General features: G+C 38.3%; 2 protein-coding genes across 2 annotated transcripts in view; one reads left to right on the top strand and one right to left on the bottom strand.

Annotated features, from left to right (window-relative positions):
• Positions 1-15,717, bottom strand: part of LOC143713118 (uncharacterized) — a 311,754-nt gene that overhangs the window by 181,281 nt on the left and 114,756 nt on the right. The gene's annotated exons all lie outside the window — the stretch shown is intronic.
• chrna8 (cholinergic receptor, nicotinic, alpha 8) overlaps positions 1-15,717 on the top strand; it is a 121,278-nt gene that overhangs the window by 58,337 nt on the left and 47,224 nt on the right. The window contains exons 3-4 of the mRNA XM_077204106.1: positions 1,938-1,982; positions 11,770-11,879. Coding sequence (XP_077060221.1) covers positions 1,938-1,982; positions 11,770-11,879 — 155 coding nt within the window. The remainder of the gene's footprint in view (positions 1-1,937; positions 1,983-11,769; positions 11,880-15,717) is intronic.

Below are 15,717 nucleotides of genomic sequence, written 5' to 3' on the forward strand. Positions count from 1 at the left end.
CCATAGCGTAAGCTACTTACGCAATAGGAGACACCTCTCGAAAGGGAACGACTCGGTTACTAATGTAACCTCGGTTCCCTGAGAGGAGGGAACGAGTATTGCGTAAGCTGCCGTGCTTGTGCTTGGTTAATTCGCTTCAGTCGTTTTAACCTCAAGAACTCTCATGACGGGGCGCCCAATATATAGCTCTTGGCCACACCCATCTTGGCGGGCTCTGACGCGCGCGGGCGCGAGGCGCGCTCATTGGTCGCGCATTCAGAGTCGCCCCGTCATTGGTTCGAGCAAGTTGCCGCAGCACAGCCAATGACCGAGCTCCTTCGCTCATTGCTGTCTGCTGTGCAGCTGCAATGCGTTTTACATAAAGACTTCAATATTCTCGAGAAAAGGATTTTTCCCATAGCGTAAGCTACTTACACAATACTTGTTCCCTCCTCTCAGGGAACCGAGGTTACGTTAGTAACCGAGTCGTTTTCTACGTCAACAGCCGCTTGAACTCCCTGCTGGTGTGGTCGACTAACAGCTATGGAGATCATCAATCGGCAGTCTACTGATATTCCTGCCGTTCCCCGAATGTCAAATGTTGAATTTTCTGTTGAATTTGAACCACTGAATTTGTGGGTGCGAATTTGTAAAGCGAAATATAATTAACCGAAAATTGCATGTCGAATATTATAGGTTGTATTTTTAAAGACAATTAATATTTTGGAAGTGAAATCTGAAAGGTGATTATGGATTATTGAATTTTTAATAATGAAAACGTGTGTGAAATGTTTTGAATTTAAATATTCACAGCTTAAATATAAAATGCAAGCAGGGTTAATGCAATGCATATTTGTTCAAGTAGTGCAACGCCAGAAGCTTTTGTGTTTCAAAAACATTGTCATTATTTTACTTCGATTGTGTACTGTCACTTTCGATCAGTTTAATGTATCCTTGATAAATAAATATTTCTTTAAAAAACAAAAAATCATATTGACCCCAAAACTTTTAATGGAATGTATAATGTAAGACATATTGAGATTCCTATAGTCTAAATATCACACCATGATTTGTGATGATATCAGACGTTAATACAATGGTACTTTGATATATACCATGGTACTGTATGATTAACATATTGATACACTATAATATCTACATGGTAGCCTAATCCAAAATAGTACAACTATTGTAACAAAATCCATGGTATTACTAATAATATACAGGCCTACATGGCAATACCACAGTACTTTTTTTGTTAGTGAAACTCACTCAATAAACTCGCTCTTATTTATTCTATATCTTTGATATTGTGTACAAACTGTGCTGACACTTGAACCTGTCTGAAGCTTATGCTGTCTGTTCATATCGGTCAGTTAGGCCTACTTATTGAACTATAAATGAAGCCAGAAACAAGAATATCTAAGAGTAAAAACATGAGAAATTGATGACACTGTAGATCATCCCTGGTCCAAACTGAATGATATGTGAGGAAATCAGATCTGACACTTCTCTGAATGAAACCAACATCTTTGATCAACCAAAGCTGAATGTTCTTGAGCTCAAATAAACATGGAGAGATTCTGACACCGATCGATGCATGCTGAAGTGAAGCTTTAAATCCCAAGAGGTTTACTATGAGATCTGTATTGTAAAGGTGATTGTCACATTGTGAAACTGCTTTAAGGTTTGATTGCTCCTATTCATTGAGTGTCATAGCTGGGTTTTTTGGCCTTATCTCAAATGCTCCAAAAGGCAAAGTCTGCATTTATGTGTGTGAGAAAGAGAGAGATAGAGAGCGAATGGTACACAGAGGCCAAAAAAGGAATAAAAGTCTTTGTTCATAAAAAGGGTTGGGATTATAAAAGCAGAAAGGAGATTTGCACAATTTGAAGTAATCCTTCATGTCCTCATTTGATACTGAATCTCTTTTTCCTCTCTTTTTTTCTCTGCCCCAGGATGAAAAAAATCAGGTATTAATAACCAACGCCTGGCTACAGCTGGTGAGTTTGACCAAATTTGTTTTGATTATTTGTCAAGATTACATTTCAATAACATTTTTTTAATCTGAAATAAAATCCAACATAGGCTCATTGAAAAAATGTGCCTCTGTCTAAATTTTTGCAAAACTCAAAATGTTAAAAAAGTACTTATACCATGCAATGCAATTCACTTCAGTTTCCATCTGAAATTTAAACTAGTGGCAGTAAAACAATAACAACTTGTATTTTTGCTCGAACCTTTTTGCTCAAATTATGATCACATGGGCAGACCTTTTGCACATTTCCTTGCACAATAATGCTTCAAAACACTTTATAATTGCATGACTACACATATTTTACATACATTGCATTCATGTTGCTGTTTACATCACATAATCAGCTCCATATGTACAGCTTTTCTGATAAAGTAAACGTGCCTGGTAGCTCACCTGATTCAGCACTGCATTCGGGTACAAGTCCTATAAAACGATGGTTCCCAACCTTGGTTCTGGAGGTAGACATTTTGCATGTCTCCCTAATCAAACACATCTGATTCAACTCATCAGCTCATTAGTAGAGACTTCAAGACCTGAAATGGTTGTGTGTCAGATTAGAGAGACATCCAAAATGTGTCCTGTTGGGGATACTCCAGAAGCAGGGTTGGGAACAACTGCTGTAAAACACAAGTTGAGACACTCCATTAAAGAGCTGAAAAACTTGTATAAACAAGCAAAAATGGCATGGTTGTTTCAGCATATGCAATTTTATCTAACATTTACAAATGTGATTTTAACGTTTTCAAGCGCCCACGTTCAAAATCCAAGTTGCCAGATTCACATTTATCAGTTCATAGAAAATTGTGCCATGAAATGTTAGTAATGTTGCCGCAGGCATGTCTTTTTTTTTTTTCAATGAGCCTGGGTTAATTCAATCTGATCACATTATAATAAATAGCATTGCTTCATTATCTCAAATCATACTAAAAAAACTGTATTTTATCTGGACAATTGTGCCTTCTAGAGTAAATTAACTCTATGAAAGGCAATCATCTCATTACTATAGCCGTCGTAAATGAACGATATGATTTCTCTCCCTCATTCACTACTTTAAGGCCTGCCCAATCGGTTCAATGACAGTTTCCGACAAGCGGGTGAAGATTTACTGAGTGTTACTGTCTTTTCCACGTGGCAAAGTAATTTAATTCCAATTCAACTTTTATCTGACTCCATTTTATCACAACCTCGAATTTAGGTTAGATTGCCAATTGGTTATTAGTCATTTATATAATAGTTTAGCAATACATTTGATTATTCTATTTAACCCTTTACTTTGTATTTTACCCGTTGATTAGGAATCTATGTTGCTCAGGGAGTCTCGCACCAGCCGTTAATATTATGCGGATCTCACGATCACAAACTCGCCAGTCTGATCGATAACCAGAGGTTATGGATTAAGCAGTTTAACAATGCCGCAACACTATTGTTAAAAAGTACCCATGTAGCCCCCTACAGTCGCCCATATAACAACTTAGTCAAAGCCCAAACAATAACCAGAGGTTATGGCTAATACATTAAAATAATGCTGTGCCAAATGCTACTATTACCTCAATAGCATTCTTATCTAGCCCCCTATTTGCGACTGCATAACAACTTAGTTAAAGTCAAGCAGTTAGTCAGAAAGTTAGTCATGATACATTTAAGCAATGTATCATGTCGATTTCATAATCAGTTCAAAGATAATCAATACAATAACATCAAATGCTCAGAGATAAAGAGTAAACGATGTACCTGACTCAAGAAATACATGATGCTGAGTGTCTGAGAGTTTAAAGTTATCTTTAAACTCTTAAAAATTGTATTACCTTTTGGTTTACTTCTGTGGAGAATGAGACCTTTGTACCAGTCAAACTGAGACATTCCAAATTATAACAAACATGTATAGTGTTGTATGATAATTGTTCACATTAAACCATATAGATTTTGGGGTGAATTTCAGGTGATCTTAGCATGAGAGAGAGAAGGAACGGGGGAATGGGGTGTTCAAGGGAAAGGGATTTAGATTAGGATGATGCTTAGGTGAGACTTGCGTCTCGAATGGTGATGCTAATTTCACGAGAGAGTTCAAATGTTTTCCTGTCCTGCTCAGTTATGCCGCTCACCGGCACATCTTCCTCAAGTCCTCATTGTTCAGACATCATCCTGGAAAGCAAAAACAACAGCAGAATTATTTGAAATTGAAATAGGTTGTTACAGTTGTACGGCAGGTCACGCTAACAAAAGTTTCAGACTTCAGAGCAACAAGATAACGACATTTCAATGGCTTCTAGGTTTAAAGTCACATCGATTGGTCACATCAGGCAGATTTACAACTAAAACAACAGCTTGGAGTGGAGCAGGAGCAGGTATATGTCTGGGAGCTTGACTTATAATGGCCTTTCTGGCTTGATAATTTACATTAAGCTGTTTGCATTTGAAATAATCTGTTCAAGGCTGCCATCCTCTGGTGCACTCCTTCAGACCTCCCCTTTTTTGTAGCATATATTTTGTTTCACTTTAAACAATACAGTTCTACAATATTTCTAAGCAAAACTCAGAAGAAATTAAAATATATTATATTATATTATATTATATATTATATTATATTATATTATAGAGACAGCTGCATACATTACTTATGCCTATTCATTTCACTGCAGAATTTAAATGAACATCATAAAAAAAGCATATGAACATTGCCATAAGGTTGTTAAACTGTTTTCACCACCCAAGAGTGCTTTAAGATGAGCAATGATGTCAGAATTTGAATATAGTATAGTTCTGCAAACATCATCTGGATATTATTTACTTGAGTGAAAGCTTCCATTATGAGGAACATTAAAAACCAAATTAATTGTGAAAATGTCCAGGCCCACTAAACGTGCAAACCGTAAGCATATTAAATATATTTAATATGTACATAATCCGCTTAAAAGCAGGCAAGTGTGAAATTTCATGAAAGACACGTTCATAAATGTGTATATGCTCACAAATGGCTCCAATTGGCTGCTGCCAACAGTGAGTTTTAGTTGTTGAAAGGTGTTTCTATCTGTCTGAAACATTCCTTGGCTCTAATTCACCTTTATTGACCTCATCAGCCATAATGCATGATTTTAGCCAACTGAGCACTTAACCATGAAATTAAGCTGGATAAGAAATATTCCACTAAGGAGCTGCTCTGATTATGAACCCAACATTCAGACCAGTTGCTTTCCAAAGTGCTAAACTGATTTAGAAGCAGACCTTGCACAGATGATCACCCATATATTGACTTGAAGGATTAGTTCACCCAAAAATGAAAAAAATAAATACAAATAAATTGTCATCAATACTCACCCTCATGTTGTTCTAAACCTGTAAGACCTTCGTTCATCTTCAAAAATGTGTGTTCCTAAGATGAACAAAAGTCTTATGGGTTTGGAACAGTGAACTAAAGCTTTAAAAATATTTTTTGACGTTGTAGATTATGCCCCACAGATAGAGACCACATATTAAATGTTGACACATTAGATTGTGATTGAGATAAAGGCTGAGAGAGAGATTTGGAGAGATCAGGGAAGGTTGTAACTAGGATTATGTTTTTTGGTCCTAGATCAAGTGTGCCAAACTCAGCACCTGGAGTGACATACTTGAAGAGTTTAGTCCCAACCCTGTTCCAACACACATACTTGTAGTTTTCAAATAATCTTGAAGGACTTGGTTAGTTTGAGCAGGTGTGTTTATTTAGATTTGAAGCTAAGCTCTGCAGGACTGTGGCCCTTCTGGGAGTTTTGTACCCCCAAGATCTCTCAAATTTTAGCATAAAGTAGCTACATATGTCTTCTACAAACCTCAGTTGCTTTAATATGCAGTTGTGGTCAGAATTATTTGCACCCCCGGTAAATATGATCAAAGATGTCTTTAAAAATAAATCTGCATTGTTTATCCTCTTGATCTTTAATTTAAAAAATTAAATGGCCAGAATTATTGGCACCGTTTTATTAAATACTTTTTGCAACCTCCTTTTGCCAAGATTTATTTTAGTTTCATCTGACCATAGAATCCAGTCCTTTTTGAAGTTCCAGTCCTGTCTGACAACTGAAAATGCTGGAGTTTTTTTTTATGGAGGAGCGAGGAGGATTTTTCTTGAAACCCTCCCAAACAACATGTGGTTATGTAGGGGTTGTTTGATTATATATTGTTTAGGCTTTCTGGCCCCAAGACTCAACTAAACTCTAAAGTTCTTCATCTGTGATCCTTGGAGAGTCTTTGGCCACTCAAACTTTCCTCCTCACTGTGCAAATGTATAATATAGACACACATAATATTTTATTAAACTATACAATTATTTTAATAATTTTAACATTTTAAAATAAGATTCGAATAAAAATATCAGCAAAAGTCATATAAATATACAATATAAAATTGGTTCAAATGTACTCTCACCTCATCATTTTTGGTTCTAAATTCTTTAGTGTTACTTAAAAACATGAAACTGCACATAACATTGGGAACAAAGTGGATCTGTTATTTTCTTGGACATGGAGAAATAGTAGTATGTGTTCCAGTAGATAAAATATGTGCAGCGCACATTCCCTGATCCTATCATGATGTCAGTGCCGAGCAAGCCATTGTGTCCGCAGAGACAGGCAGCGCCCCAGGGAATACGCTCACTAAAGCACACTGGGACATCTGAGCCACAGAGAGATGTGTGGGACAGAAACTCCTCTTTCCTGCTGACTGATCTGATCTGTGAGGATGAAACAAACATCATTTCTCCCTGTTGTTTGAACTGAATTAATTGTGCATCAGTGAAAACACACAAACAAATTATCAGAAATAGTTGAAAAGTTGTTTTATAACGATGGCAATCTGTGAACCTGAAAAGCCAAGAACACTTTTTTTTCTTTAATTTTTTAACTTCTAATAAAATATTTTAGAGAGGGAGTAACTCTCATGTTGCTTCATACCCACTTAACTTTCATTCATCGTTAGAACCCAAATGAAGATATTTAAGATATATTAGGCCTACTTCAATATTCTGTCTCAAACATGCATGCTTAACATGTCAGAACAAACTCGATTATTTATGCAGACTTTCAATGGACAAAATGAAGAGAGTGTTTCAAAGATGAACATAAGTCTTATGGGTTTGGAACAACATGAGGGTGAGTAGCCTATAAATTATTTTTTCACTGTTGCTTTTCCACTGTCGGGCCACTGTAAGCCAGGGCTAACTACGCGCTGGGCAGGGCCAATAAGCTCTGACATTTAGCCGCAAGGAGAAGGGTATGGCTGCAGAAAATCCAAATTGGTCGTGGCTTCCTCCCATTGACAGCCAGACACGATATGCATGCGTGTATAACAAGACAACATAAAAAGAGAACACACATACTTATTCAGTCACACCTGCTTCAATTTATTTGTGATAACAGGAATACACAAAACAACTCCATTAAGGCTTTTATACGGTGGCCAGTGGAAATTTAAAAAGCAAACATAAGTTCACAAAACAACAAAATTAATCCACAAGACAAGGAAAATGAGCCACAACACAACGGAAAATGTACAACACAACGGAAATAAGTACGGTGACCGAGAGAGCTCAACGTGCAACTGAAAAAAACACATGCAAATAGAAAAACAAATCCTCATCAGCTTTACAACACATATGTGCTTCAAATACTCACAACACCACCAAATACAGAAACGCGCTGCAAATAGAACAGAAAACAATGGAAATGTTTCCAGAGGACCCCAATAAGTCACGTCCTGGCTGGGACGGGCTTACTGCTCGTCATAGATATATACATAGATGTCATAGATGTCGCCTTGGGGTTCTAAGCATCTTGGAACAGGGTTCTTGTCATTGTAAGTAGCTAGGTAATGCTGAATTCATGGATGATGCCGGACGTTTGTGCTGCGTATGGATGTTCACACGAATGAAATCTAAAAACCAGACAGCAAGGGACTACATTTCACAAGAATGTGAATTTTGTTTCAATTTTTTAAAATTTCTCTGGACTCAATGATAAATACATGTCTGACCGTTGGAACGAACCAAAACAACTAGAAAATCGCATTCATGATGATTTATGGTGATTTTATTTCCGTTAGACCTTTTCCTACATTGAAGCTGATGCATTAAAGGGGCACTCCGCAACTCTAGCTGTTTCTTCGCTGATTTTCACTTTTGTTGTCACATGTTTTCTAAACGAGCTCCCCCTAGAGCTGTGAGGCGTATATTTCACAACAATGTCGTAAAAAAACTCACTTGCGGCCGCCTCCTCCCCCTTTCTACCGCTGCTTATGTGCATTTGTTATTATCGGAGCTGGCCAACTTTATCATGTGGAGCTATGTCTACAGAGGTGGGTAATACATCATACACATTGAGGGCGGCGTGTGTGTTTATGTCGAATTGCCATACAAAAAGAATTGCTCGTTCTCGCTTCTCACGAGACTTCCTATCTCCAACTTACCGGGACGTTAGTCCCCATGTTGCAAGGTTGGTTTTCCGCCTGGGAACGCTGGGGGGAGTGAGGAAAGTCACCATTCTCACCAGAACAGGTTATTAAACCATCCAAATGATTTCTAAACGGTTTTATTAAGTTAAAATAGTTGTCGAATACCCCTTTAAAGAGGAGGGGCTCCCCTGTTCCATGATGGCGGCTCTATTGACACATTCGTTCCAATGAACTGCCGTAGCCAAGGGGACATCTAGTGTATATTTCTATGACTTCTCGTGAGCAGTCCTATGCCCTACTCCCTTCGAAGGGCAGAGCCCTTGAAGTGGGACTTTGGAGTGAGCACTTGTGTGCCATTATGTAGCTGTTTGGAACGCACTTGGTGAAGGGAGCAACGAAAGACAACGAAATTTCCTCATTATTTTCACCTGGCATGTTCCCATGACAACGCAGCATGGTTTCCATCAGCTGAATAGCTGTTTTTACGACAGAAATATCTTATTATTGCTGTTAACATAACTGTTGCAAATAAATATACATTTTATACAAAACGTTTTTAGAATAGCATATAAGTTATATATATGTGTGTGTCTCAATTTTAAAACTTGCCGTCTCATCTTTGGACCCTGCATAACCTAACAAACTTATTTAAACAAGACAAAATTTGTGTAACTGATGTACAGATTAAAATCTTAGCCTCGTTGTCCTTTTCTCTATCTTTTTTAGTTTTTTTTTAGCTCATTTTTAACTCTTCTTTTCTCATTTGTATTCTGGTGACATTGAACAAATTGTAGGCTATACAAGGTTATATGTCATAAACATGTCATCTCTGTATGTTTAGCAAAAAAAGAAAAAAAAAAAGAAAAGTAGACTGAGCTATAAGGACATGCGAAGGCAAACATTTCATTATATTTGCGATTACTACTTCGCACTCGAATGTATCGCAAAACCCCACAGCCACGTGGAGCAAATCCTGGAAAGAGGAGGGGGAATAATGACTGGGCAGGGTTTTATATGACGTCCACCTGTGAATGCAGACACGATGGCTGGACTGCGTTTACATTAAACTGAGATCCGATCACAATGTGTCCTCGACTACCTCCGAATTTGGACACACGGATATCATTCCGATCAGAAGCGCGTTTACACTTGTCTTTTCAATGTGTATGTGGACAACATCCGGATACAGGTCACATGTTAATGCCAAGTGTTAACGCAGCCTAAAATGTGCAGTTTTGGGGGTACGAAAACCAGTCAGTATATGGTGTGACCACCATTTGCCTCATGCAGTGAAACACATCTCCTTTGTATAGTTGTATGTTGATCAGGTTGTTGATTGTGGCCTGTGGAATGTTGGTCCACTTCTCTTAAATGGCTGTGGGAAGTTGCTGGATATTGGCAGGAGCTGGAACACGCCGTTGTATACAGCCGATTCAGAGCATCCCAAACATGCTCAATGGGTGATATGTCCGGTGAGTATGCTGGCCATGCAAGAACTGGGATGTTTTCAGCTTCTAGGAATTGTGTACAGATCCTTGCAACATGGGGCCGTGCATTATCATGCTGCAACATGAGGTGATGGTCGTGGATGAATGTCACAACAATGGGCCTCAAGATCTCATCACGGTATCTCTGTGCATTCAAAATGCCATCAATAAAATGCACCCGTGTTCGTTGTCCATAACATAAGCCTGCCCATAACATAACCCCACCGGCACCATGGGCCACTCGATCCACAATGTTGACATCAGCAAACCGCTCACCCATACAACGCCATACACACTGTCTGCCATCTGCCCTGTACAGTGAAAACCGGGATTCATCCGTGAAGAGAACACCTCTCCAAAGTGCCAGATGCCATCGAATGTGAGCATTTGTCCACTCAAGTCGGTTACGACGACGAACTGCAGTCAGGTCGAGACCCCGAGATGACGACGAGCATGCAGATGGGATTCCCTGAGACGGTTTCTGACAGTTTTTGCAGAAATTCTTTGGTTATGCAAACCGTTTGTTGCAGCAGCTGTCTGATATACTGCCAAATTCACTGAAACGCCTTTGATTGTGGTAGAGAAATGAACATTCAATTCACGGACAACAGCTCTCGTGGACGTTCCTGCAGTCAGCATGCCAATTGTGACATCTGTGGCATTGTGCTGTGTGATAAAACTGCACATTTTAGAGTGGCCTTTTATTGTGGCCAGCCTAAGGCACACCTGCAATAATCATGCAGTCTAATCAGCATCTTGATATGCCACACCTGTGAGGTGGATGGATTATCTCGGCAAAGGAGAAGTGTTAACTAACACAGATTTAGACAGATTTGTGAACAATATTTGAAATAAATAGGCCTTTTGTGTACATAGAAAAAGTCCTAGATCTTTGAGTTCAGCTCATGAAAAATGGGGGCAAAAGCAAGTGTTGCGTTTATAATTTTGTTCAGTGTGTGTGTGTGTATATATATATATATATATATATATATATATACACACACACACACACACACATAGTGCTGCAATATTCCAGTTGATTCCATGGTGACTTTAATAACATAGTAGTGTGCTTCCTGTTGCTTTTAAGAAAGACTGGTAGTGTGCTGCTTAAAAAAAAAAAAAAAAAGCTTAAAAAAACTTATATGAATTTAAAATCTGGCAGCAGTGGCTCAGTGGTTCTGGTAGTTTGTCTACAAACCGGAAGGTTGGTGGTTCGATCCTCGGTTCCACCTGACCAAGTGTCGAGGTGTCCATGAGCAAGACACCTAACCCCAGCTGCTCCCGCCGAGCTGCATGACGCCTTGCATGGCTGACACCGCCGTCGGTGTATGAATGAGTGAGTGAATGGGTGAATGTGAGGCAACATGTTAAGTGCTTTGGTGGCCATTGGGTCCATGAAAGCGCTATATAAATGCAGTCCATTTACAATCTGCTGTGGCACCACATATTAGCCTACCCTATAATACAGCAGAGAGGCAACTTTATAGGCTAGAGAAATATAGCCGAGGACCATCTACACCTCTGAAGAGAAATCAGGTGGAGCTTATGTAAGATGATGTCAACACACATTACTCATACTAAATAGGTTGACTCACAATGACCTTATTTAACTTTAATTATTGGCATTTAAGTGGCTGTTAGAGACTGTTTAAGCACATTATGTCATATTTAACTTAGAGTATTGCATATTTATGGTATATGTACATGTGTGTACCCTTGGCAGACCCCAGCTGTGTGATTGTGTTATTGTGTTTACTGGCTGTGTGTGTAATATGTTTGTCTCTTAAGCAATCAAACATTTTAATATTGCTAATTCTGATGTATGTTATGTGTGTTCAGGGATGGACGGATGTCTATTTGAGCTGGAACCCTGATAACTACCCTGGTGTTCAGACCCTGCGTTTCCCATCCAATCAGATCTGGACACCAGATATTTTGCTCTATAACAGGTATCGGAACACATTCACATTTACATTTTCTGTTTTCTGTTAGCCTAAAATACTCTGTTTCTTCTTAAACATGCTTAATAAACTGCCTTAGCCTAACAACGCAATAAGCCACAAAAGGCTGTTGTTGTGGCAAAAATTCTGTTAAACATCATCACTGCATAAGAGACACCCAGAGTCAAATTAATAAAAAGAAAAGTATTTATTCTTGCAAGAATTTGTTCAGTCTAGTACACAGAAGTTACGCTGTGCAAGAGAGTGACACCCACCAGGAAGATATGAGACAGCCTTTATACTGTTTTCAAGGTTCCTCCTCACCCGCTGTACCTTTCACCCACCCAGATAAGGTCCTTACTGCTGTTCAGTTCTACCAAAAGACACAAACTGGTACTGAAATAAACTGGCCAAACTGACCGTCCCTAAGGTCAGAGGTCCTGCCCCATATGTTCCTGAAACGTCACGCACAAGCACGTACACACATATACTTTTATACATTGAATAGGTTCTTTCTCGTATGATACCTGTTTGGGATCAATGACTATTAAAATTTCCACTACAATTCCCCCCTTTTTATCATTCAGATTACCCAATCATAATAATAAAAATAATAGAACAAATTTTAAGTCATATCATCACACTTATACTCTTCATCTCTGGTTACCATTACACATCTTGAAACCAACATGGCATTTCAACAGTCTAAGAAATACAAAGAAATAAAAGTAGAATAAAATCCCTCATTTTGACCCCTCTCCTTGTACGTCATCACATAGCGGATAACCACAGCTTTCAACCTTCTGTTCATATCAAAAACATTCATAAAAAGAAAGAAAAAGAAAAGGAAACATACACTTTAGCACGTTACAGTAGCTCCAACTACTTGTATCATCATATTTTGTTCAACCTATTGAACAGACTCCCAGCTTTAACCAGTCTCTGTTCTGAGCTGGAAACACACATTATAATTCATGGTAAACATAACAATATTGATAATCCTATCGCTGAAATTGGTAGTATCCAATCTTATCCATTTACCATCAGTCCACGCCCATTTCCATATATCGCCTCCATTTTCCTAACCATATTTTCTTATCTTTTAACTCGATTCAGCCAATGGTTTTACTTAGTAAGCTCTATTTAACACCATATTTAATAAAATCTATCCAGAAAAGGTTTTATATTTTTTATCCATTCTTTTAACCAATGTAGTTGTTCAAAATTAACTAAAATATTTCCATTACGGACCATCTTTTAGCTTATTACCATACAGTTTTTCCAATGATCGGCCTTTCTTACCCTTAATGGAAAGCCTAATCAAGTTTCTTCAATAATAATCCCTATAATTTACCTGAAATATTTTCTAATGAATCTTTAACCAATCAAATCATTTGATCTAAGCCCTATTTTGATTCAATCAAATAAAATCATCAAAATCATCACAAAAACAGATTATTTTGCTAAACTCAAACCATTAGTTGGTGCATCTTCCTCCAGGTGTGTTGGTCATCTCGTTTGCCCCATGGACATCCCATCTTCACCAGGGTGACTCTTTGCGAGTCGTTGCCGTAGTCTTTCCCTCATCGGTGAGGGAGGCTGTTACTAGCACGAGCCTTTGACCCCTCCCATTGTCTTTATATTTGATTGTTGAGGCCTGTCGGTGTAGTCTAAGGTGAGAGGCTTCGACCCAGGTGTCCCACTCTCCAACCATTTTCTGATCATTACCAGATTTGCCCCTTAGATCACGATGCACCCCTACTGGAGTGAACCATCTCCTGCTTTGACCTGTGAATGAAGACCTTAAGGTTTTGTTAGTGACCGCTTGTCTGGCCGGTCGTGCCTATTGGTGTGACCTGTGGAATTTTCACCATTTGTTCACCTTGCTGATGATATGCATAAAGAATTTCAAGTTTATTCTCAACACTTGTCCAATTCAACTCTGTTTCTTCTCATTTTACAAATCATCTTATCACTAAATAATTTCTTCCTCACTTAATAGCACTCAGAGTCCCTTTTTCCCTGAAAAACATTCAACCCACTTTGCTCATGTAAACAAGACAACATTTATACATTTGGAACAGAATCAGTTCTGTTTGATTCAATCCATCCTGACATCCTGCAAAAGTAAAATTTTAAGTTATGCGCTGTGCAGGTGTGGCCCTGTTTCTTTCTGCCACAATAATAACAAAGGATAGTTAGTCAAATCCATCCATAGCCATTATCTTATTGGACACACTCTGCCCTGTATCGAAGTCTGCATGCTCTGTAAAGAAAAACAAATGTCGAGGTTATTTTCAGATCGCATAATACACATAGTTTCTTTTGTCTACTGTGCTGCCGCGGCCTTCGCTGCCACATCTGCCAATGCGTTTCCTGTTGAAACAGTCCTGCAAATACACTTACAGACAGCAATTTTGTTAGGGAGAAGAATGGCTTCTTGCCAGGCTTTTATCCAGTCAAGCTCAGTGTCTTCCCAACATATATTGTCCCCTAGTAAACCATACTTTGGCCATATTTGGCAATTGTTACCATCCCCCTATTGATGCAATGATTCAACTCTTGCATCAATCTAACATAATGGTGTTTGGATAAAGTTTGCCATCATCACTAACCCAAACGTTGTCCTTCAGCCAAATTTCCTTCAGACATCTTTCTCTGCCTCTTGAAACAAAAATATTACTCAAAGCCACAATCACATCTTCTTATCAGAGTATTTGGAGGGCAACGGCCCTCAGTCTTACAGTGTATCCTGCTTTTCAGGCCTGTTGTTTGGTCTCTTAATCCCAGTCATCTACAAACATTTTCAAAGTCATCAATTGGTCTGTCAGGTCAGGTCGTGCTGTACAGACTTGGTCAATGTCAGTCAAACAACATTTTCCCCCTTTTGTTCACAATATTCATAAATGTGAAGGACTCTCTGGATAATTTGATATTGACTTAGCCAATATGTCACTTTGTTATTGCCTTCAAATCTATAGCATTTTAGTTTATCTCAACCCATGATGGACAGTGCTCTACAACTTCACGAATCCAATTTACATAAATGCTTTTAATCCATAGATTGATTCATAATTACCAGTAGCAGACAGAGCTGGATAACTAATCCATTTAAAGCTCGTCCGATGTTCTGCATCATCTTTTCATCAGATGGACTCAGAATTAACAGCTTCTTTAAAATTTGTCATTTGCCTTAACACATTATAGTAGCTAATGACACAATTTACACACTATTCAGATGGAGTATTAGTATCCCAAACTAACACATACACGACATAGAGTGCAGTCACCATCACACACACTCATATTATTTTAACTGTTCATCTTCAATGTTCGCTTTTCATTATATCATCTCTAAAAAGATTTAAATTTTAAGCAAGATTTTAAACTTCACATTTTACTGTAGCTTTTACCTAATTTTACATGGTCTTAAGGCCCGTTCACACCAAGCACGATAACTATAAAGATAACGATAAAGATAACTATATATGCGTCCACACCAACAACCGATAACGGTCTTTTTATTCTAAGCACGCGCGCGCCCGCGCTGCGGTTTCAAAATAGCGAAAATGGATGACCTGCTGCTGCTTTACGTTACAAAAAATATCAAAAGAAAAACAGGCGCTTTTGGGTACACGATATCCTTAAAAGACGAGAGGAGTTGGGAGAATCCGTCACTGATTAGAGAGTTGTCGTCTTTTGAAGACAAATTGTATTCATATTTTCGAATGAATCAACAACAGTTTCATTCATAAAAACGTACTACAATAGCTTTAATGATATTATAGATTACATTTTATTATAATTGCTGTTTACAACAATGTCATTGAATATGTTTTTGCTGTTC

Source organism: Siphateles boraxobius, unplaced genomic scaffold (assembly GCF_051911475.1).
Source record: "Siphateles boraxobius isolate OS27281-9 unplaced genomic scaffold, OSU_SipBor_1 119, whole genome shotgun sequence".
NCBI lineage: Eukaryota > Metazoa > Chordata > Actinopteri > Cypriniformes > Leuciscidae > Siphateles > Siphateles boraxobius.